We start from the raw sequence: 25,462 nt of genomic DNA on the forward strand, positions 1-25,462 counted from the left end.
GCTGTCACTCGAAAGCACACTTTGTGTGGTCGTTCGTAATTCCCTTTTTTTTTTTAGGGGAGGGGAGGAAGGGGGGAGCAAGACAGGTACGCTGAACGACACTGCAACCGTGAGGTAGCGACCGCCAAATTCAGTCTTCTCCCAGTCTGGAGTAACTGTCATCAAAACTATGAGTGTGCTGGGAAATCCTCATTCGGGCTCACTTTCGATTCCCGACAATCACTTTTCAAAGTAAAATGCGATAAAGTGTCGATGTCATATGTTCGCGCTACGAGTGTCACAAAGTGTACATATCCATATTGACGAGACAAGACCGTACATGTGTCTTGATTTCACCGCAGTCAGGTTCGGGGGAAAACAGAACAACTTTCGGCCTGTTTGTGTTTTACTGTTGTTTTTTTTTGTTTTTTTTTGGGGGGGGGGAGGAGGATTGCGTGTAACGTTTTTATGACGACGATGATGATTGAGATTATAATGCAGTTATACGGTGTATGAACTAAAGCTACAGAGTCACTCAATAAGCTACGCTAAGAGTGGCGACTCTCCATTTCCTGAATTGCTCGTGGGCACCGACATTTTGGTGCTTACTGCGGAGCGGGCGCCATAGACCCTTTTCAAAAGTCTATCGAGCAACATTGGTGGTCGCCATTGCTTGGCCACGAAGCGCGTGATTGGATACCGAGTCCTCGCCGATTGCTGACGTCATATTCGTGTCCAATGCGTAGTGAGAGCGCGTGATCAAGCAATGGCGGTCAGGCGACGGAGCCGAACTTTTGAAACGGCTCTTACGATTCCCAAATTTGATTTCTTGGACAACGGTGTGACGAAGCTCGCGTAATCTCGTTTTCATATGTCGACTGTCTTTGGTTTTTTTTTTTTTTTTTGGAAAACACGGGAAAATCGTGTTCTTCGATTTCAGACGAAGCTTGAGACAACTGGCGACAGCAAGGACAAAGGTGGCCGAAGCGATTTGACTCTGACGTGTAGTTTATTCAGTGCTTCTAACTAAGCCCGCTTCACGTTGTTAGTATCCACTGACCGCCAGAGCTGTCCATGCTCTGGACGCGTGCGTGCTGACAGTCATCTTTCATCGCGTTCATTCACCGTAATAATCAAAATTGCTGTTTTTTTGTTGTCTTTTTTTTGTTTTTGTTCTTTGTTTGGGGGAGGGGTGGTTAACGATAAGTTGCTTACCTCTCTGCTCGCGCTAATAAGCACGCGTGAACACCTCCTATCCGTTGCATCTTTTACGTCGCGCAACCCACGAGATCCGAGAATCCAAAATCGCTCCCGGTCATCGCACGCCATCTCGTGGAAGTTTGACGAACCCCTACTCCGCCTCCCCCCTCTTTCTCTCTCTCTCTCCATCTCTCTCTCTCTCAAAACAAGAAAAGCTGAACATGAAAAGAACTTTGGTTTCCAGGCGACGGCCGCAGCGGCGTTTCCGCAGCGCTCGATCCCGCCGTCGTCGCCTGGCTTCTCAGTGATCCCCTCACCGAGACCGAGAGCTCCGGGGGTTTGTAACGCTTTCATAACACGCGAAACATGGCGACTTCGCTCCTGCTCGGCCTGTCCGCACTGTGCATCTTCGTGCAGGCTGCGCGAGCTGGGGAACCCAACGCCACGGGTAAGCCGTCCCTTATTTCAAGCCCTTCTCCGTTCGTATAAGACGGCGGGAGAAAAAGATGGATTATCCATTATCCCGTTGCTTCCCTCGGCTCTCAACCACATCTGCATCCTTCGTCTGTGCGTGTGGGTCTGTTTGTGCGTGTGATTTTGCCTTTTTTTATTTTTACCGGGGTTACATATAAGGCAATTGAAAAGCAAAAATGGATTATCAATTATTTCTTCGCTTACCTCAAATATAAAATATCTCTCTCTTTCTTTGTTTTATAGCAGCCTCTTGACCTGATCTCAAAAAATAGAGGTTCTCTTTTTTTTTTTTTTTTTTCAATAGGGGATTAGCCTTTGACCTTACTCCGAATTACGCAGTTCTTATGAAAGGGCTGATTACGAAGCGTAAGGCGATCATTCTCGTGGCGTTAGCTCGCGCAATGTTTTCAAGAGCGTTAGCTTATATCTGCGGAGCGGCGAAACATTGCGTGGTCCGTTCTTATATAAAGAATTTAACCGGATCAACTGTTTTGAATTCGAAATAATTAGCCTGAAAAGTATGATTTTTTTTTTTTTACCATATTTATATATGCTCAGGTTAGCTTCAGAGCTGTGTGCGTCTTTGTGGAATTCTTTTCTGACTAACACGACTATCTCTCTGGAAATCTTGTTTGGTATGATATCAAAATGAATTATTAAATTGCACTGGCGGCTTTTTTTTTTTTTAGATCTAACCTTCTTTGTCGTTCGTTTTCTTTTTTTTTTAATACCATATCAGCCCTTTTTAGTCCACAAAAATGGCAAGCACCCAAGCATATTTTATTATCGCCTCGATAAAAGAATTTTAGCCTTCCTGAAGAAAAAAAAAATTAATTTCGATGAAGAATGATTGCTCAAAACGCCACATTTAAATATTACCGCGCTTGTAATTCCAGTTTCATATTTCCCATGTAATTTATAGCGCGTTCGGTAATTTATTAACTTACTTCAGACTTAACGATGCAGTCTTAAACTACAATTTTCTTCGTATCACATTGAGTCGCTGTTGCAAGTTAACACGGCCTAATGAGACATCAAACTCCTGACTCGCCTGAAAATCACGTATGCATGATGACGTCATATTTGAACCCCACGTGAGCGAATTTTTTTTTGTCCCCTATCGAAGAACACGAATGCTGGCGTCAGCGTTTGGCATGGGACTCGCATCCAATCAGAGAAAAGGCGCGCCCCAAGAGAACGCCAACGCAGCACTCGTCTCCGATCTGAGCTCTGCACTGACCTCCACTAGGTGAAGTAGAAAATCTAGCAGTCTCGGCTTGTTATCTGAGAGGCAATGGCTAAAGTGTCCCATGCGTTCATAACCAGCCATATTCACCAGGCTTAATTAACAACTATACAGATTTCATCAGTGATAAGCCTTCCTCCCAGCAAACTTTACTGAGTGGCAAACAAAAATCACAGTTATGCCGCTCCTGCTACGCTGCACCCAACCATTTCATTCCTCGACGTAGATTGTCGAGTGTTATGGAGGTCCTGACGTTCTATGAAGGCGCGAGTAAGGATTTTACAAAGGTGACCGGAAACCGTCTCCAACTTGTGTGGTTGTCGCGTCCTCAAAGGTGGTTCCTCAATTTCCACCTGGTGACGTCATACAAGTGTTATTGTTGTCGTCAGCCGTGATCCTGGTGGTGTCACGGCGGCAGTGTTAAATGTGGCAGACGGCTGTTCTTCTTCAGCTTGACAGACCACGGATGCATCGGCAGACAGGGGTTGGGACGCCGCGACGACAGCGACACCTGCGATCGCTCGTGATTTCCGCCGGCATTTCTATGAACTACCACCAAGATCGTGACATCCGATAACATGGCACGCTAGATTTAGTGACGTCATTTCTTGCCACTTCTGGAGCCCAATCTGTGTATGGGTGGAATTGGACGCTAATACAGCAGTCAGAGACGGGTTCCATGCACAATAGTTTTACTATCGGTACCCAGGCAGCACGTCATAGAAGATCGTAACTTTGCCGAGAATCCTAGGGGCCTAGCTGTGACCTAATCAGGTTTTTGTTCCAAGGCGTTGGTTAACACCGACGTAGATTTTCTTTGGTCCCAAGTCGGAGAAATACCAGGTCTCACTTTTCTGTTGTTCGAATACAGGGGCAGGTGCGGGCGTTTCTAGATTGGGTGTTCAGGACATTCGCAACTTCCCTCCCTCTGAATCCGTCACTGGGTTCGACAAACAATGCCAGACATAAGCAAAAGATGTCACGTGACAACCAAGCAACCAACCGTGAAGCCTAATTCTCGCATTTGCTCGAGAAATTACACCCAACAATGCAAGGTCACCACCGAACAAACATGACAGTAACGCCTAACTCTGGCACCCGTTTGGTGATTAAGGTTCAAAGAAGCCAGGCGATAACGAAACAGCCAGGCAGAGAAGATTAGCTAAGGTACTTCTTTCGCATTTTAGGGCCAAAATACCACAAACTTTAGTCAAAGAATGTCAAATTTGATTACACCTTGGCTTTTTTTTTTTTTTTTTTTTTTTTTGGGGGGGGGGGGGGGGGGGGCTTTAAGGGCTTTAAATAGTCAAACAGAAACCAATGTTTCGTTCAAAGAACTGTGCTACTTGGTAACTCACGATCACATGGTTAGAAAAACACGACAAAGGGTAGTTAAACAGACAGACGAGCAAAAAATGGTACAACAAGTGATCGCACAATATCAGGCGAGAAAAAAGCGATCGGAGAGCATAAAAGAAACGGATTGGCATTTCACACTACGACCGCTGTGTAGCTCAAAGTATAGTTCCCTAAGAGAAGTACTGCTAGGACCGTGCCTGAAGTCACTTCTTTCATCTTAAGAAAGCAACATAATCCAGGGTTGTAAACAAAACAATAAAGAACCAGGAAGCTTATAATAATGACAATCTGACGGAATTATAGCTGATAAGGAACTTGGACTGAAGTTTCGTTCGTAAAGCATTCAAAAACTTAAAGTAATCTAGCAGTGTGTTTTATCTTAGAGAGTAATATTCCCCTGAAAGGCGCACTTGCCAATTAATCCTTGATCTGTCACTGATCATACTTTAATCGGCAATGACTTTACCCCGAGCTAGTGGGTGAGTCAGCAACAAACAAATTTAAATAACTATTAAATAACTCGCATCATAAAATGGTATGTCGTAACAATTAACATTTTACAGAATGTAATTGATACATAGCGCGAATATCATACTATATTTGCTTTATATTCTTTCCTGTCATTTCGCATACAATCTGGCATGATGAGATTCAATAACTAAACCCATTTAATGACCGGAACCATTCAATACTTATTTATGATCGTGAATGCCTGAACGCCAGTTGATTTGAACGAATCAAATGATCGATCTCACACTTCGCCGGCCTTTAAAAGAAAAGGTATGCATTGTTTGGAGAGATTAACATTCATTGCGTCAAAAGGAACGATTGGAAGCGGTGGGATTCAAACCCACGTTTCCTAAAAGACTGGTGCCTTAATCGACGCCAAAAACCACTCGGCTTTCTTTTTTCTTCTTCTTTTTTTTTTTTTTTTTTTGTTGTTATTGACCATTTGGGGACGCTACCAACAAATCACAGGCGTTTTGGGATAGTCGTGCTCCTGTAAAGTCACTATGCGGTAATTATTGATTAGATGCAAAACCAGAAAAACTAGTGTTACTTGCGTAAACAATGAAGAGTGGGTTTTAAAAACAATTATGACGACTGTGTCTACATCGCGAGATTCCAACCCACATGTTTCTGACTTGCACCGTTTTCACAGCCCTCCTCGCGCATGTATCAGTGTAAAAAGCACAGTTCAGATTGAAAGACATATTTTTCTTTAAATTGATTTATTTTTAACGGTATTAAAATTATAGAAGTCCGACATTATCAGCTTTTCAGATATTTTTTTTCTCGTAATTTATTCCAAACATGTTTCACCTTTAACGTTTTGCTGCACTGTGGGTATCGATGAACTCAACACAAACCTCGGGCAATTACCAATACGCTCCACAAAAAAAGAGAACCGTGTTTTTCGGCCTGAGTAAATAAACTATGCATCGCAGAAAGCTCGCACTCCGTGAGAATGTGACGCTGTCGGTTAGCATAGAACGGGAAAGTTTCAAAACGTGACTTTAGTAGAAACAGAGGATAATTGATGAAGACGACATTTCTTTACGAGCCGACAGCCACCACCTAAGCTTAATATTGTCAAAGCAGAAATCAACATTGTGGATGCTTGTGGGATTTATATCGCTGGAAAGCAGTTCTCAGCGAGAAAAAGGACAATATTTGCTTTTTTGATGACAAGTTTTTTGTTGTTTTTTTCACTGAAGTAGATGCTACATGTGCCCACAGTGTCATTTCTTGCTTTGAGGGTAGCAGGCTTAGGTGGACGTCGGCTCAAAGAAAAGTTTAGTTTTTCTCAATTATCTTTCCATCCAGGTAACGTGATGCTCTCAAACTTTCGCGTTCTATGCCGACCACTAGAGACACATTCTCGCGTAGTTTGAGTTTTCTGCGATGCACAGTTTATTTACCTGAGCCCAAAACACTGTTCTGGTTTTTTTTTTTTTTTTTTTTAACTCCTTGTATATTAGTTTATTCAATACAATACATCGTATGAGGTCCGTCAATGTCATAGAAGTTGGCGGCTTTAATTTATAAGAACCTATCCTTTCTAATAATAAATAAAGTTTAAACTACAGGGCACGTAAATAAAACTTTTTTTTTTGTTCATAAATAAATTAGGCTTTGCAGAAAGCTGAAATTCCGTTAGAATGTTGCACTAGCCGTGGTAGTGGAATGCAAAAGTTTGGGAACGTGACGATAACTTAAACACATAATAAAACAGAAAAAAATATATCTATGAGCCGAAATCCACCTAAATCTAAAATTCGCCAACAGTCCCCCCCCCCCCCCCAAAAAAAAAAAAAAAAAAAAAAAAACTATAAACTTTTAACATTTATTTCAGTAGAAAAAAAACAACACACTTGTCAGAAAAAAAGGTAGATCTTGTTTTCTTCGTTGCTTACAAGCTTTTCATTGAAATAAACGCCACAGGGTCTAACATTGTTGTATTTTGGTTTGACGCATATTAGGCTTCTGTTTCTGTTTTATCTTTTATTCCCGGTAACGCCGCGACTTCAAACTTATGTTTTATATCACCACCGCTGTAGCGTCACATTTTCACCGAGTTTCAACTTTCTGCGAGGCGTGGTTTATTCGTGCGTGCCAAAACAAAATTTTAATTTCCTCCAACGAACTCCGTGCACAAAATGTGACTCTTTGTTCGCGGGAGCTCCGCAACGGAACGACCCCCTCCCAAGCTCGCTTTCCATCGGTGCCCCTCTCATGGAGGAAAAGCCCCCTTTACAAAAGTCCTTGATGCCAACGATCCGCATGCTTGGTAGGATGGATCAGCGGGGTACGTTGCACCCTAATTGCTCCATATCGATCGGAGTGCGGACGTAATCCCGTTTCCCTTAATCCGGGTGAGCGAGCTGTCCTAATCCAAGTGTAAACATCGGTTGCCCTCTCTGACCCGTCCGATCCAGCCCGATTTAACTTAGATTAAACTTTCATCCAAGTTAGATCAGGCTGGGTCGGGCGGGAGAAGCCCAGATCGTGGTTTGTTTGCTTACCAAAGTTTATTTTGAATCAGCACTGAACAATCAAGAACAAATCTTGCCTATTTGGTTTTTTTTTTTTTGCGTCAATAGTAATTTATAGATACAGTAGTTTTAGAATCCACCTATTCCAGACCTCTCTTTAGATATTTCTTGCAGCAAAACAAAATAAAAACAAAAAAAACTCTGTGCTACTGGGTTCTTTCAAGCAGCTCGGGACATTGCACTGCGCAAGCGCACACGTTCTGCGCACGCGCAGTGCGACGCCCCCGCTAAATTTAGCGGAGAAATGTTTCGCTATACATTTTGCAGAAGAAAAAAAGAATATCTCCGCTAAATTAAGAGGGGGTTTAGTATTACTTGATGACATGGCACCGCACGAGACCATAATGTCAGGCGATGTCACGACGTCACGTGATATCATAGTGCTAGGTGATGCCATGGCGCCAAGTGACGCCACAGTGTCACATGAACATTATCCGCTAAATTTAGCGGAGCGTAAGTCCGCTCATTTAAAACAGGGCAGTGTAACTGTGTGCAGCAAAGTGTGCAGCGCCTCGACCGTCGCAGAAGTTCATTTGCATAACACAACAAGAAACCGCGATTTTTTTTTCGATGTTTTGAGATATATTTAGTTACCCTCTGTCTCAAATGCCAGATTTGGGGTAGGAAAGTCTTGTGCGGCGGAAAGAAAGTTCGTCTTCACGTGTTGCCTCCCCCACGCCTCCACCGTAAAAGTATAGACGCCCCTGCCCACGCGCAAGATTACAGCCGCCATTTCTGACCTTCTACGGTCTTAGCGAGATGCCGAGTTACCGAAGCTGGCGTTGACGAGCCTCCAGAAAGGCAAATTGCTGTAGAGAAGGACCAAGGAGTGTATAGGATCGCAGTGACCTCTCCCGCTGTCGTAATGATGAAGTGGAGTTTACGGAATAAAAGAAAACAAAAACTGAAGGTCGGTGTCATGGCGGCGCCCATGCACAGCTGCTTCAAAGCGTCTATTTACTCGCTGTATCGTGCAGGGGTAAAACAGCACTGTGTGTGTGTGTGCGTGTGTGTGTATGTTTGTGTGTGCTCCTTCAACATGTCTTCCGTCTTTTCGCTCCATTTTTTTTCTTTAATTTGAGTTTTATCTACAGTAGCGACAATTTAAGAAACGTAAACGAACGAAAACGAAATCACGCCCTCCGTTTCTTAAATTGTCAGCGACTTGTGCTGGCCTCTAAGCTGGGGTCTGTAAGACCCCAGCCAGCAGACAGCTAGCACGAATTGGTCTGGTTGTTACGCTAAACCCTGTCGACATCAGTAAGAGAGAAAACTGAACTCGTAACGTCTAGGTGCTAAGTGCAAACGTTCTCCCTAATTTTTTATCTAAAAATAAAATCCCGCGTTTGCCGGTAAAGAGCGGTGATTAGGTCGTCTCGTCAGGCAGAGCAGGGCTGCCTTCTGATCCGTTACCCAAGCCCGTGTGTCTGAAAAAAAAAAAGAAAAAAAAACTCACTTCACTTATTATAGAAAGGTTACAAACGCCGCAAGAACATACCTTCCTAAGCAAAACTAAGGATCATTCGATGAAAGAAAAGTGCAAAAACTTAACAGTCACCAAAGCCTAGCTTCGCCTCTGCTATTGTCCGTTTTACTTTAAAGCCAACCACATCTGGCGCTTTCCTCGAAGAAATCGAGTCGAGTGTATTTGAGGGAAGAAAGCGTTGGACCACAATAAATACACATATGTAACAAATTTCGTAATAGATTCCAGCAGCGCATGTTAGCACAGACCCGGGAATCACGCGCAATTACCGAAGCGCAGCGCGACACTGGGGACAGCGCGTCATGAGGTATTGCAGATCGATTTCCCTAGGTTGGTGGAAACGGAAGAGACGATCTGCGAAAGCTCCCTGTTGGGACAATCCATTACCGTGTTCCACACCATTTTACATCATCAAGATCGCCGATCTTGGCAGCCTATGAATGTGAGCTCGTTTCGAGCACGCGATGGCATCAGCGCCCTCAAATAAGGCGGCCAGGGAATACACTCTATAGGAACTTTTAGCAAACCGTTACCCTGTTCCGCGTATACCGCGTGCTTTTAAGCGCGCGTCCCGCAGTAGTGCGGTATACGCGGAACAGGGTAACGGTTTGGTAAAAGTCCCTATTAGTGCCGAGATGTTTTGGTGGCGCCCTCATATGCTTCCCTCTCGTGACGTCATTACTTTGCGAACAAGTCCGATGGTGTTTGTGGTGAACATGGTGGAAGCTTGAAATCGAAGCGCTTTGATGCCAACACAGCCAACACCGTCAAAATTGAAGTTCTTACGTTCCTCTTATTTCCGTCGATGAGAATTCCTTTGCTGACGTCATAGTCAGCGTTCGGCCAACCACCGCGACGCTTTCGATTGCGCACGTCGCCAATAGGGAGTACTCCCTGGCCGCCATATTTGAGGGCGCTGATTAGACCGCACGCTCGGAACGAGCTCACATTCGTAGGCTGCCAAGAACGGCAATCTTGATGGCGTGGAACGCGCGTTGCGAAAGAACCGTGGAAGCTTGCCTTCCGCACGTGCTCGGCAGTCACGCGCACAGTTATGCCGCCAGGGAATATTTCCCATACTGCGTCCCATCTGGGTATTTCGAAACGGGCACCGCCTGCGTGAGCGGAGCTTGGTGTGCCTGGACTGCAGAGTGATTCCAACTGCTCTGTCGCGGTCACGTGGTTTATGAGCCCCGCTTGCAATGCGAGCTGCGAGGAGGTGAGGAAAGCGCCAGTCGTTCGTAAGCGGCTCCACCCACTTTCCCTCTCGCCACGCAAACACACGGCGCATGCGCGCATGCGACCAATCTGCGCGAGACGCGTCCGTTAATAGAGTGCAAACGCTCCGTGGTTCGACCATGGTGCCTGGAACGCGGCTCTGACTGGTGTGTTTATACGTATCCTATCCTGCCAGTACGGGTTCTTTCGTTCCTCTGGTCACCTTGCGCCGTCCGGACTGCCAGGTCCGGATGGGGTGACGGGCTTCGTTGTGGGAAGCTGGGCGGGTCTTGCCGGAGACGAAGTTGCTTCCCTTGGCCGTCGACGACTAATTCAGTTGACTTTGGGAATTACTTTTAAACAAAACAATTTAATACTTTTGAAGCGAATGAAAATACAAAGAAATACGATACTGCGAAATGGTAACTTCCCCTGTACGGGGTTGGGAAGGAGGTGGTCGGGTGTTAGCTTCTCCAAGCTCGGGAGTTGGCTGGCTCGTGGGATTACGTCCCGATTACGGGGACAAAAGTCCCTCGGAATCCCACGACCTGACTCGATTACGGAGCGACAGCTCTCGAGCCCCAGCACGAACTGAACTCACTTGCTGAGTTTCTAATCCAAGTTACTCGTTGGTCCGTCCCCTTTTTGTGGACCGGCGAATCCTCGACGCGTTGTGAGACAGGCGTTTCCCACCGCCAACCAATCGGCTCACTTTCTCGCCACTTGGGAATTGCTTGTATTCCCGGGTGGGAACCCGCGGTCTGCGTACATCTCACGGTCAAAGGTCGGGCTGGTTCGGATGCAAGCAAAACCATTTCTCGCATGGCAAAGCGGACAACCGACCCCAGTGTGGATAGCGCCGACTAAGTGAGCAATCCCGCAATTCATTCTGCCACAGGCGGTCTGACGTTGCCGTTCTGCCGCGACCCCCCACACTCGGGCGAGAACGACTAAACCGATGTAAACGCGCCATGTAAACAGCGCCGGCCAGAGCCACTGCGCTCTGGTGGCGGTGGTGGTGTAACTTTACTTTTCCGGCCCGGAACGCACGCTCCGATTCTCTCGGCAGAAAACGCGCGTTCCGAACCTCGCGTCGTAAAGTACGCCTGTCTCTCGAGGTCGCCCGCCAAGGGAAGTGTTTACAACAGCGCTTTTCCCCCAGCCAAATCTCCCTGGTGCTAACGGCCCACCCGCGGAGCTCTCGTCGATCCTTACACTGCCCACTACTCAAAAGTCGTTCCGAGGTGGCAACAAATGACGTCACAAAAACCGGACTGTGATGCTATCGGATGTCGCGATCCTGGCGGTTGGACGTAGAAATGCTGGCGAAAAGCACGAGTGAACGCGGGTGTCGCTCTCGTCACGGCGTCCCAACTTCTGGCTCCCGAAGCTTCCGCGGACAGCCTCACCGGAGAGCGACCTGCAGCAGAACAGGCGTCTGCTACGTCCACCACCGCTGCGGGAACACCGCCAGGATCGCAACCGGCGACAGCATGGCACTTTTATGACGTCACCAGGCGGAAACCAAAGGACCACTTTTATGAACGCGGTGAACACACTAGTCGGAGACGCGTTCCAGGTACCATAGTTCGACTGCTTTACGCTTTCCAGCGAGGTTTCGAGACTTCTATGCGCCGAGAAACTGAGAGAGAGAAGGAGAAGAGTGCGTGCGAGGAAATCAGAATGCCGAGCTTGGGAAACACCTCCTAGACAATAACCTCCTATATACTCACAAAGCCTGGCAGTTCGACAACGAAGCCATAGAGTGCCCGGTCGCAGATTTGGAGCGTGAGGATCTGGTAGCGCAGAGCATCAAAGAGCCAATTCTCGGGGAACCTGGACGTCAACGCACAGCTTTTGCAGCGGCGAGGACCCGAAACACACTTGTTCGCTCGGAAGAATTGTGTTTCGGCGTCTCGCCGCAGCGGGGCGCCAGTCACGTAGCTCTCCTCTCTTCCGTCGTCTGCCGCTCCACCTCTTCCATTGCGGCGGCCGCGTCTTGTGGCAGTCTGCCAGGTCTTCTCAGTATATCGGAGACTATGACTAGACTATAGGAAGGCCTCAGTGCTTTTTCCGCATGGCCGAAAAAGAAGGCCATAGGCGCCGCGCTAGAGCGGGGAAGAGAAGGCAACACGCGTGGATTTACCGTCATAACAACGAGGTATTATCGATGCAAGCGTGTCCATTTTCTTAAATGCCAACCGGGCAAAACATTTGAGATGGGAAGCTGATTTTCTTAGACTGACAGAGTATTGTTGCACAAAATCATTGATGCAAATTGCAAGAACAGGCTGAGTGCATAACGAGGCCTCAAGATAAACAGGCTTTACTTTAAAGCACGAAAATGGTGAATGATGTAATTATCCCCGCACGATGGATTATTTATGACTGATACTTGCCAAACATTACACGATGAAGAATGATTGAAAACGGCATTACAAATAACTGTACCCGTACGAAAACGTCTGATATGGCCCTGATATATTTTATATATTTATTTATTTATTTACCCTAAAAACCCTTTCGGGTATTACATAGGTGGGGGGGGGGGGCAATCATAAACAAAGGTAGTGCACTTTGTGACAAAAAGATGACGTTGGCGTAACATATAATAACAGAAAAGACAAAAAAAAATGCTTAGTGAAAATTAGGTAAGCAAAAACTACATACATCGTTATACGTTGGTTAGGGCGTTGGAAAACATCTGAGCTGAGGTGATCGATACACTATCGCTGGTTAGGCTGTTCAAATCGGAGACAGCGAGGAGGAGAGGGGAGTTTTTGAATAGGTTGGTGCGAGCAAAAATGGGGCGTACTTTGAAGGAATGGTCTACGCGGGATGAGGCATGACGAGGAGGCTGGATGTATGAACCTCTGAAAGCAGATGAACCATCTGCTTTCAGAGTTGACGATATATTATCATATATGGTCATATGATAATATAGTGAGTCAAATATGGCCACATACCGCCATATATGGCAGCAAATACGGCCACATATCGCCATGTAAGTGGGCAAATACTTTCATTTATCACTATATACACGTGCAAATACGGCCATATGTCGCTGTATAAATACCAACAATGTCGACGTATTAAATGCATGTAATAACAGGATTCTTGCCTAAAACTGACCCAGCAGTGTATTTAAAAGCAAAAACTAGTGATCCGATCTTCCTTTTGGCCTAAAGTTGTTGTTTGGACAATAAATTTATACGAGCATTGGAATTTATTCTGAAGGGGGTCGACCTCTTTTTGCAGCTAGAATTGCCTAATATAAATCTTGTTATACATCTGCTAATTCCAAGTTTGAAAATTTCTCTCACAATAAAAGTTTTTGATCTCAAACCGCAACATAAACGGGATAAAACTGTTGTGTCCTTCGTCCCATGCATGCAACAAAGGATGAAGATTCCTGGTCAGCCAGTAATGTAGTCATGAGACTGGGTTGTATATACATTGGCATGGCAAATTTATCGCCTCTGTGAGCTTATATACAAGTCATACAACATCAACTTATCCCTGTCTGGCAGCAATCAGTTCGACGTAGACTCTAAACATCTCTTCTGGTACGAAACATAGTCATCTCCAATAGCATCTGTCGTGGCATCTGCTTTTAAGTAAGTCGGGGCAACAACGCAACGGAAATGAATTTTCTGCGTGAATGCACGCAGATCAGAGAGCTTTTCGTCAAAAGCTACTTGCATCTACACCACAAATAAAGCTGAAATTATGGTATATCTCACCTATGAATGTTACGAAAGAAATCATCCTGTCAATCTGTACAGAACATTCCTGAAACAAAGACACGCCACGTGCACGGCACGTCGACTTCTTGTTGAAGCAGTTGGAAGACGACTGAAATGTTTCGAGTGAAACGTACTACATATCCCGGCACCTGTACACTCGTGTGCCCATCTTCACAAACGTCGAGAAGTCGTTGTTAACGAATAGTTTCACAATAACAACTACGCTGAAATATGTTCTCGAACAAAATGTCCGTGCTAAACCACAACCGATTTCATAGCACAGGTCGACTAGTGGCGGTGCCGTCCGATTCCAACGGCCGCCGAGGCCATGGCCTTCTCTTTCCGCCATCTTTGAATCCCGACTCGCAAGCGCTGAGGCGTTCCTATCCTGAGATGCTGACTTGGGCCGGCTTGCCAGAAACCGCGTCCCAGCTGAGAATGGGGAAAAGAAAGTACTGCCAACGCCGGCGCACGAGCTGAACGGGACTCAAAACGCATTTCAAGACGCTAGCGCGCCCCTGCCTTTGCAATGCTTTCCTTCACCCGGTCTCAGCTGAGACGCTGTTCTAGCAAGCCGGCCCTGATTCGAACGATTAGTGGGTAGACCTAAAGTTAGCTGCCTTGGTCTCCATTGTAGTCATCGAACGCATTATAATGCGAGGAAAAAAACGCCGGACGCTTGATAACATATATGTAATCTAAAATGCACCTACATATATCTCATTTATCCACATAACGGGGAAAATCAGTAATCCTACGCGTGGGGCGCCAGACATCTTTTTTTTTTTTTTTTTTACTACGGTTCATGAGGTGAAAACGAGGATATATCTATTTCCTCCTGGAGCAAAGGTCACAGCATACAGCTATACACCAAATAAAGCGAACGCTTCATTCATTACCAGCACCCGCGCCGTCGTTTTCCCTTCACGCGCTAATACGGTCCTTTCGACGGTCGCCCAATTCTCCATCAACCGATCCCGCTTTCCGGCGTGCCCCCCCCCCCCCCCCCCCCCCCACCCCCCCTCCCCTCTTCTCGAAAATGATCCACGCGCGCTCAGGCGCAATGCCTCATTGCGCAACGGACCACTGGACAGACTTTCGGGGATCCGGGAGGCCTATAGGCGAAACCTTGGACGGGGGCCCCCTAAGCCGACAGTGGGGTGGAAGCTAACGCGTTCGCCGGAACAATCATTCGCCTCCCTTTCATCGCCTGACCCCGCACTGGGCGCGTGGGTGTACCAAAGAGGCTATAGAAGACCTGCTGGAGCGGCGGTGGCACCCTTCAAGTGAAGCCGGCTTGCCCAGAGCAAGATGGCCGTACGCCGTGCAGATGAGATGGGGCTTCGCTAATGGTGAAGCGAACATTTCATACACGATTCATTCAATAAACACGTCAGAACTTACATAAATGATATAAGACGTATATGTGCGCTTACATGATCCTATCTGTTTTAACTTGTTTTTGTGTTTCATTAACTGCCTTTATTTGCTTCTATCAAATCCTTTGATACCAAAAATTTGTCTGCCTCTCCGTCAGTCCGTTCGTGCATTTCCAGCTACATTTAGCTGGAACAATGTGGACACGTGATCTATACACCATTTCGGTTCCCCCGCTAAATTCGGCGGGAAATTCGATGTCAGGTGACCTGACTCACAAGACTCATAGATCGATATAGTTTCTCCGCTAAAGTTAGCGGGAAAATGGACGGCACGTGACGTGTATACCCAGTCAGTTTCTCTTTTAAATTTAACAGGTGAGATTTATAAAACAAAACAGGGGTTCTTCACTCCCCGAAACGACTGTTTAATATCCTCGAAACAAATCTAAACGATCGCTCCTTAAATACTGCATTTCGCGCAGAATTTCAAGAACGATCTCACTAGGGTTCATCCCTCGTTCGGGCTGCACTCCATCCCATTGCTAGGTATAAGCAGCCTCCGCTCCAGCGAGTCTATATATCCTTCTTGATAGGTACAACCATAACCTCCTATATGCTGACAAAGCCTGGCAGATCGCCACGAGAAGCGGCCGCCGAAATGGGACAGGTTGAGCGGCAGACAACGGATGAGAGGAGTTCCAGGTGACTGGCGCCCCGCTGCGGCGAGACGCAGAAACACACTTCTCCCGAGCGAACAAGTGTGTTTCGGGTCCTCCCCGCTGCAAAAAGCTGTGCGCTGACGTCCAGGTTCCCCGAAAAATGGCTCTTTGATGCTCTGTGCTACCAGATCCTAGCGCTCCAAATCTGTGACCGGGTGCTGTATGGCTCCGTCACCGAACTGCCAGGCTTTGTGAGTATAGAGGAGGCTATGGTACAGCGGAAGCATGGTCACGCGGTGAAAGGTAGACGCACAACTCGTTCCAACAAGCCCGTTGCTTCCCCCGCAATGCCAGCTTAGGCGTGAGCAGAGTGCAGACGACGCACTGACTTGTCAAGGGCTTCTCTTCCGAGGCCCCTCTAAAAATAGCTCAGGCGCTTGACAATGGCACTACGCACGACCCGACCCCCTCTCCTTACCCCTTCCCTTCCCTGTCCCTCGGTGGTGTGTTCGCAGGTCATTTGGTTCCCTTGCCGGCCGCCACTTCGAGGGGACAGCGGACAAGAAGCGGAGGGGTTAATGTGTTTGTCCTTGTCGCCGGGAAACGTGGCGACCGCCAGATAGAACAAAGACCTGATTTCCCCAAAACATGCACGCGTATAAGTGGGAAAGTCAAAGGGAAAAAAAAAGGCGAAGGTCACGTTCAAAAATTCGGGAGTGGGCGAGTCGGAGGACGCGAACGCCTCGTCGTGACGTCGTGTAGTGGCAGACTCGTTTTAGTTTGAAATTTCTCTTTTATTCACTTTAATTCAGTAAAACCCAATATATATATTTTTTTTTTCGGGGGGGGGGGGGGGGGGGGGGGGAGTGTGCAGTTTTTTTTATTATTATTATTATTATTATTCCTCTTTTTGGGGATTTCCATGCTGAAAGCAAAGTCTATTCCTGAGCTTACTCAACGTGTCGGGTACATCTCAGCTCAAGAAAAAAGCCGTTCGTATAAACATCGATATTTACTTCAACTAGTCAACGGGCACTATAAAATTAACATGGGTGAATACATCACTTGTTTTTTCAAGTGATTGTTCCACCCGAGCAATACACCCACTGACCATATTACCCTCCCAACTGAACATTACTAGTTTAAGATTCTTTCTTTGAATGGACAATAGTAGGGAACGGGTTTCCTTACAATATTACTAATCGACATAATGTAAGTGCATTTGTTTCCGCGTTGTCTTTTGATTAGGTGTAGGCCTTTTGTATTTGTTCGATTTTCCACCCTGCCAGGATCCAAAGAAGAGATCAAACAAAAAAAAATTCAAGTAAAATAGAAAAAAGCCGCGCGCAGAGCGCGTGATGAATTATATGGGAACCGCCTGTACGCTTGTCTGCTCTCGCCCCCTCGCTGCCTTCCCTCCGTCGCTCTTCAAGGTGGTCTGCTACAACCGGTTTTGTACAGGATGATCCCAGCGATCATTTCGGTGTCACAGCAAACGCTGCACGTTTCTTTTTTTTTTTTTTTTATGTGAAAGCATTAATTGTTTCTTGGAGCGAAGCCGGCGTTGTCTGTCCAACGCGAACGGCACCTAAATTCTCATTGGCTGCGACGCGTCATATCAGATGCTTCGTCACGGAAGACGACGGGACCGCTCAAGGTCAAAGCGGACGAGCCTCAGAAATTAAAAACAAAGAAAAGCACAGCAACGCAGATGCTTCGCCACGGAAGCCCCGGAGCGGGCGGGTGCGCCGCGCCTGCGCAGTGGGGGAGCGTGACATCACCGCCGGACCGCCGTCTGCTGAAGGAAGACGTAGCGTGCTGCGTGTATGAATGCTTTCGAGTTCCTACGCGTAAGCAGTCTTAAATGTCTCTGCTGATTTTTTTTTTTTTGGGTAAGGGGGAGGGTGGGGACATTTTTTTTTATTTTGATGTTATTACCAAATACGGAATACTCCGAGAAAATCCAATGGCATGCAGACATCAGCTTTTGCGTAGCTAGAGCGGCTGGACCCGCGCAGTCTATATAGGGCTTTCCCCCTTTGAATTGGGGAAGTAGCTGCCGCCATCTGTCGTCGTGGACGGCCTTCAAGACAGCGAAGACAACTGTTCAACTCTCCCGCGGCGCATGCGCGAAAACGCAGCAAGCGCGATGCGCATGCGTTTCCTCAGACGCTGTCGGTATACGCCGATAGGGGAGGATTTGTCGCTATAGGCGCTTTGTATAATGCAGACCTGCGGAGTAGATTGTATTGGCTTAGTAAAGTATTTGTTATCACAGTTTTTAAAGTACGTTTTTATTTTTATCACGCTTTCGAAAGGTTTTTTTTCTGCAGGGACGAATTGAGGTACAAGAGGCGGCTGTCCAAGGGTATAATTCATACGGCGGGACCGGGACCAAGGGACCAAAAGACCGGAACCTCGTCGCCTGCAGCGATTGGCTTGTGGTGCGGTATCCCGGCCCTTCGGACCCGCCCTGTAGAGCAGGGCCCCACCAATCTGCTGTTGCAAATTCCACTTGGTTCCCCGTGAGACTCCTAAGGTAGACCCACATTAATCCCGTGTTTGGAGTAATGCTGTGCTGCTTGGTCAGAGCTGAGATTCCGTGTCTTCAGAGTTTATTTTTCGCCAAATAGTTTTCTGATTTTATTTATTTTTTTTTTTTTTTATTTTGAGTTGAATTTTGTTTTGTTCACAATCTTTAAAAGCTGTGCCCTAAATTCGTAAAAATTCTCTAGTATCAAATTATATTTCTTCAGCTGAATTTGGGGTTAGCGTCCTCGGCATTGGTTATAACTTATAGCATGATGTACCACGACAAAAACTTCCAAACACGTGGAACTTCAATGGACGTTGATACTTTGAAATATAGAAACTCGCAGACGAAGTGGCTGAGAAGTTTTCTTCTGATATAATTCCAACACTCCACCTCACGGTTGCACGAAAGTGGCGAAGCGAGGGCGATAGAAATTTCAGTCACCCCCCCCCCCCCCCCCCCCCCCGTTTTCCTCTAAAATCTAAGTGTTCATAACCTTTGCTGTTATAAAAACACAACCCCTGCTCCCCGTAAGAAGCAAAAATAGTACGGTTCATATTGGAAACCCGAAGTCCCGAACAGGGCGAATTTTATCGTGACCCAGGAGTAGAGTGGCCCGTTGTCTTGATCGGACCTTGACGAGATAAGCAGTTCACCTAGTTTTGTCAATGATCTGATATTCGAAAGAAAACTCAATACCAATAATTCTGCGTTATAAAAAAAAAATTATTTTTAAGATACTGTTTTCTTTTCTGACTTTTGGATTCTGAAATTCTGAGTTTTTCGGATAAACCTGAATCAACGAAAATTTTATCGGCGAGTATTTTTCGGAGTTCCTCGGATTTATCCGAAAACGCGCCATCCATAGGATAACAATACAAAGACGGTCGGTCGAATTTTTTGTGTCCATGTTGTTTTTTTTTCACATTATCGTCGAAATATTAGGTGCATTTATTTATCTGTGCTTTTTTTTTTTTCTCGGTAAATGCAGAAGACCGGTACAATAACAAAAGGAAAGCAGCAGAAAGGACGACGACCGTACGAAACACCCGTCCTTTTTATTGCTTTCCGCTTATACTTGTAGGGTCACCGCGCGCTCCGATTCGTCAAGTAGAGAAAACTGGAAGCCCTATAATAACCCTCAACCAACATGGCCAGTTTTCACCGCTTTCGTAAGCGTAAGATTAAACGAACCGCTTTGAAGGACTACCGTCGAAACTGTTCGAGAGCGAAGTTCCTAAATGAGAGGCGCGCATGGTAGCGCAGGTTTACTATCCTGCACTGTCACGCACTTCGGCTAGGTGGCGCAAGCTACCGCATGTTACAAAGGGTATAGCCATTAACATCCATCCATCCATCCTACAAACAGGTCGGCATTTGCCCACACCAGTTGTGGGCACTGCGGCTGCGCAGAAACGAGATTCGCGTAAAACGATCAGCGCGTGCACCGACTGCAGCGCCTCGGTCGTCGTGACGTCGTGCCCTAATTAACTGGAGGGCGGCACGTTTTTCCCGCGAGATAAGCTTCTCCATGCGAGCGGGTTTGTCGCTACTTGTGGAACCGCTGCTCAGCCTGTACCAGGGACCATGACATGTACAGCTTATTAAAATAAAATAACTAAATATCGTTACTAGTTACTTGCTTAAAGAATAGCCAACTTCATTACTCGTTACTGAGAGTTAAAATGGGCGCATTACCCCAGCTCGAAAATAACGCCTTACTTCTTATTACTCAAAATGTGTCAATTTTTTTGTTTTGTTTAAAGGGATACTTCAACGAAATTTGAAATATTCCCGTCGTGTTCAAAAATAGGTTGAATATGATCCACAATATCTGTAAATGACAATCGCACGTTTGTATTTTGAGCCTGGTGGCTGTATTTTTCGTTATAAACGGCCCACTCTGGCAAGCGCTCGGAGAAGGCCCAGGAGACCACGTGACATCCAACGCAATCGTGACGTAGGTCGTCTCAGGACGAGCAAAGCTACGGCGAGGCTGACGTCGAGAGGATGGCCTAGTCGTTCCAGCCACCGAAGTGGCTGCTTTTGTACGAATTTTGAGTGACAGGTTAATCTTCTATAATCTTCTAGGGGGACAATAGCGACTTCTGCGACACACAAAAGGCATTCTCGGGAAGAGGGGAGTTCCTCTTTTCCCTCTTCTCTCGTCGTAGCCGTAGGCGAGACAACCTCCGTCACTAGCTGTCAAGGTTTTTAGACGGGCATTACAAGCGAGGCGTTAGCGACATCCACCAGGTGCTCTTTGCTAATCGTTTAATTCGTTTCAAAATTCCTTTTCGTGACGTTTATAACAAGATATTGGTATGTTCGATGTGATGCTGCTCCTTTGAACACATATAGACCAAAAAATGAGCGCCGAAATTTCATTGTAGTATCCCTTTAAGCAGTAGGCTTTTTTATATTAGTCATACATATAATTTCTCGCTTTTCGAACACTCGATCAGGAACAACAGTGGCGGCTGTCGTGACGTTCCTTCTGCACATATCTTTTATTGTTGATCTAGTTTCTTCGCCTTGAAACTCACAGGAGCGGGCGGGGGTAAGAACTAGGTTGGGTACATGTATGGTGTTGTACCATAGCCTTCTCCACACTGACAAAGCCTGGCAGATCACTACGAGACGCGGCCGCCGAAACTGAAAAGATAAAGCGGCAGGCAACGAATGAGAGGAGAGCCACGTGACGGGCGCCCCGCTGCGGCGAGACGCCGAAACGCACTTCTCCCTAGCGATGGAATGTCCGCTCGTGCTCCTCGCGTTCCTTGCGCTACCGCTTCTTTTCTCGTCGGGTTTGAAAAGCATGTTTCTGGTCCTCGCTGCTTCAAAAGCTGGGCGCTGAATACCAGACTCCCTGAGAAATGCTCTGTGCTACCAGTACCTCGCTCTCCAGATCTGCGACGGGGCAATCTACGTCTCCGTCGTCAAACTGCCAGGCTTTGTGAGAATAGAGGAGGCTATGGTTGTACACGCTCCCTCCCAATAGGTAACTGAGTACCGTTATACCAGAAAGTAACGTAAATACGTTAGTTCTTGCTTCTCTTGAGAAGTAACTAAGCAGTCACTTCGTTACCGAAAGAAAGTAGCTAGATATACAAGTAGCGCGTCACGTGCAAGTCTGCCAGGGACATTAGGAACGGCCAGCGATCCCGTCTAGAGAGTCCCTCGGCAACCGCGCCCGTAATCTGCGACCGACTGTGATTGGGAGCGGCAGTCGTCGGCACTCATCAGACGACACGCACGACTGGGCTGCTCGACTCCCCCGGGCCCTTACCGCTGTATCGCTGCTGTGTGGTATATCGATTATAACGGTGTCGGCCGTCGTTGGCGCATCGCTCTCGCTAACCGCATGTGACAACTGAGACGGTGCAGGCGATGTTTACGCATCTTTGCTCTTACGCTGACAGCCAACATGGCGAAGTTTTGGAGCACAGATCTCGGTGCGTGTACGGTGTGGTCCGCCAAGTTAAGCGGGAAACGCTTCCCGCTACATTTAGCGGATAATCGCAGTGTCACGTGATACTGTGCCGTTACGCAAAGCATTTCCTGCGTAGGTTTAGCGGGTAAATTGTGACATTTCACCACGTGTTACATGAACATGTGACGTCAGAGTGTCACGTTGGGAAATTGGGACGTCACAGTGTTACATGACCATGCTCCGTCACATCAAGTGTTACATGATCTTATGATGTTAGTGACAGGTAACGTCATATCACGCTCTACATGACCGTGGGACTTCACGGTGTAGCGTGAAGAAATTGTAGCGTCACATTACGTGTTACATGACAATGTCATGTCATAATGTAATGTGACGTCACATCACGTGTTACGTGACCTTGTGATGTTAGTAGGGAGTTTTCGTAGACCGCGTTGCCCCCTCCGCTAACCGTTCCGCAACGAAGAAGTTGCTACTGCGCCTGCGCGCCGATAGCCTTGACTGTGGAGTTCCCGCTATCGTAGCGGGTTGCGGAGGGCCCTTGCGGGACGGCGAAAACGATCTACGAAAACTCCCTAGTGTCATGTAATGTCGCACCACGTGTTGCATGGCCATGTGACGCCAGTGTCACGTGACAGCTATATCGACACGAATTCCACGCTTATTTATTTAGGAATCTTTTTTCCGCACCTTGGGTTCTAATAGGCCTTTTGGAAGGCGTGCAGCTCCGTCCGCGGCGCCGAAAGGAATGTCGGGAACGCTAGGTACAACCGGTTCTAACAGACGACAGAGGCTACCTTGGAGGCGACGGCGAGCAACTCCGGTACCCTCTCGCTCTTTTCAGTGCCACGTGTGAGATGCTGCGGACAGTGGCAAGGAGTGTGCAGCAGAGCACGAAGCGCATCGGCTGTCGCCTCAACTAATTTGCAAAACAGGCAAAAAAAAAAACAAAAAAACGGCGACCTTTTTTTTTTTTTTTATTGTCCGATAAGTTGCATTTCATTTTGAAAGAGACAAGGCCTCACTTATCCAGCCGTCACACCACCGCTCATTTCGGTTCAAACACGAACTCCAGGATGTCTGAGCAGCTGTTTTAATTTATTGACACCATCGGCCCGCAGCACAATGTTATCAAAATCAAGGACATCAAATATTTGTGATTATGTTTTAAATGTGGTACTGTCCAATTGGGCCCGTGCAAATTTGCAATGTATACCTTCTCACCTATGCTTCTCGGCCGTAACATCGAAGTTTAGTGGAGGAAACTTCGATGTTCAGGCCGTCTGGTCAAATAAGGCAAGACGAAAACAATTGGTAGCAGTTCATATGTTCTTGCTCTCGTTGAATTGAACATACTAAATCACAATTTTAAACTTTTGTCACTAGAATAATCCCTGGAGAGGAAAACAAGGGGGACAAAGGACAAGCACAAATCTCCAAACAGAGCTAGGTGGCTAGTGCGCGACTGAAAGAATGTGCCTGGTCCTGATATCGAACCAGGGATCTCTCCATTTTCAGTGGAGTGCTCTACTAACTGAACTCACAGGCACTGTGTGCTTTGAAATCATACTATCCCCGTTTTCGTTCAGCAATGAATTGTTATGTTCTTGTATCGTTACTGATAAATTTTATCTGGTTTATGTTGCAGTCAAAGCCAAACCAGAGCCAGGACCCGTAGTTCCGTGCCTTGCCATTCCAATGTCTGGCTGGAGGTCTACAGAAGGAACCACTCACCTGCTGAGTTCGACAACGCTGTGGTCGCTGCCACATGGCTCGAGGACGTGGAAGCACACGACGGTACCGGAGACTCTAAACAGTTCCTGGCGAGTGGTCTGTTCCAACCCGTTCTACGTAGTGCTCTCCAACGGCAGCCACGCCCTTGTACATACCCTCGAAGGTTTCAAGTGGTACAACGTCACCAGCAGTCATCACAAGAACTCGACGCAGGGCTCTTTCCTGATCTGGTGCACCAACGACGAGGTCCATTCCATCAGCTTGAAGACCGGTACGATACTGAGGTTCCTCAAAGATGGACAACTGAACGCAAGTAACGCTTCAAAGTTGCCCGTTATGCCGACCAAGAAATCGCACACCCACACGTGGTACCAAGGGGATCACGTTTACATAGTTACGGACAAGTACCACAATGGTACCACCTTAAAGAATGACACGGTGCTCTGGAAGGCCTCGAGGTCGTCCTCCTACCAGAACTGGACAAGCGTGCTACGATGGTCGCAGGGAAGTCCAGGCTATCCATCCTCCCTCAGCAAGTCTTACGCGTGGGCGGACAACAGCACGCTGTGGCTATGGAGGGAACTCAATTTCGAGTCTCAACTCTGGGCGTTCAACATTACCTCAGGGGTATGGCTCAACAATAAAGTTCATCACAGTAATACACCGGGTCACCCCATTCTCGCATGGACAGAGCTGAGCAGTATCCCCTGTCTGCTCTTCTCACAGCTGAACTGCAGCAGCAGCAACTTTTCTGCAGCAGCAGCTCATTGCGTGAAGCTTGTGACCGCTTCGAAGGCTGAAACCTCCTCGACAATTCGGCCTCCGACAACGTCCATTCCCCCGAAGACAAAGACACCGACCACGGCGACGAGAGTGCCGCATGCAAATGCCACCTCAAGAACCGCAACGTCACCGCTTGCCATCACGACGACAGTAACAACTCCGACTCGAATCACTACGGGCCAAACGACCAGTGCAATTCTCTCCTCCCCGTCCAACCAAGCATTGCCAACAGCCAGCAGCATCAGCAAGGACGAGATCAACGATTCCGCCTTTCCGGGTATGGATCCCGGGCACGCCAAGTGGCACCAAAGGAACTCCGGCATCTTCGGCTCCATCATCTTCTTCGGGACGTCCATCACCATCTTCACCATCGTCGGTGTCGTGTGGTGCATCCGGCACTGTGTGCACTTCCCCAAGGAGGCCCTGCTCCTGAGGGACCCACCGTCAGTGAGGTACACTGCCATTCCGGATACCATAGCCTGAACGACCGCAAGAGAGAAGCGCGGGTCTACGATGCTACAAAGGTGTTGAACTCTGAGAGGGTTGGCCTCCCGAGAACGTTGAAAGCGAGTGAGATGGCAGTTCTCTTTGTTGAAAGCAGGAGCACAATCCGAAACACAATCCAAGAAGTCATAAGGCTGCCTGGTACCGTGGATATGATGGAGCACGATACACTGTGGCGCGGTACATATCATACTGCAGTGAAGAGCTGCGTAATGTCTGTCATGGTACGGCGAATAATGTAACTGTTATCACAAACGCCACTCTTTATACTGTGAATAACGGCCTTGCGAGAGAATTGGAGACCTTTTGGTAAAATGATGAGACCTGTGTTTGTGCTGCAGGTTGTTTTCACAAAAGTTTTTTTTTTCATATGTATATCTCCTTCCTTATCAGATGTGTGTTATGTCTTAGTGGGTCAGTAGGCTTTCACGAAGTTTACAAAAGTTGTGTTCAGGACTAGCTGTTTAGGTGCAAAGGTGACTCTGCATATATGTCCGAGTACGGCGATATATGTGATTGTGATAACATACGTTGTGTAATCAATCTTTTACTCGAGTACAAGAAAATGTGCATTTATGCTTTTTTTTTCTCGTGAAAGGGAACGTTAGATTTTTCTCGGTATGGTGTCTATTTAATCATACATATACTTTTCTAC

General features: G+C 47.0%; 1 protein-coding gene across 1 annotated transcript; it reads left to right on the forward strand.

Moving 5' to 3' along the window:
* The first annotated feature begins 1,545 nt into the window (after window positions 1–1,545).
* On the forward strand, window positions 1,546–24,904 carry LOC8043350. The gene is made up of 2 exons (XM_029992403.4): window positions 1,546–1,627; window positions 23,435–24,904. The coding sequence occupies exons 1-2, from the start codon at window positions 1,546–1,548 to the stop codon at window positions 24,784–24,786; spliced, it is 1,434 nt and encodes a 477-aa protein (XP_029848263.4). The 3' UTR covers window positions 24,787–24,904.
* The last annotated feature ends 558 nt before the right edge of the window (window positions 24,905–25,462 follow it).

Source organism: Ixodes scapularis, unplaced genomic scaffold (genome assembly GCF_016920785.2).
Source record: "Ixodes scapularis isolate PalLabHiFi unplaced genomic scaffold, ASM1692078v2 PGA_scaffold4__175_contigs__length_147842914, whole genome shotgun sequence".
Classification (NCBI taxonomy): Eukaryota; Metazoa; Arthropoda; class Arachnida; order Ixodida; family Ixodidae; genus Ixodes; species Ixodes scapularis.

Excerpts from the sequence above, each read along its gene's own strand:
- LOC8043350 (XM_029992403.4), top strand. The coding sequence starts at position 1,546 with ATGGCGACTTCGCTCCTGCTCGGCCTGTCCGCACTGTGCATCTTCGTG. Across the intron at positions 1,628-23,434 it reads TGGGGAACCCAACGCCACGG|TCAAAGCCAAACCAGAGCCA; the intron begins GTAAGCCGTCCC and ends TTTATGTTGCAG.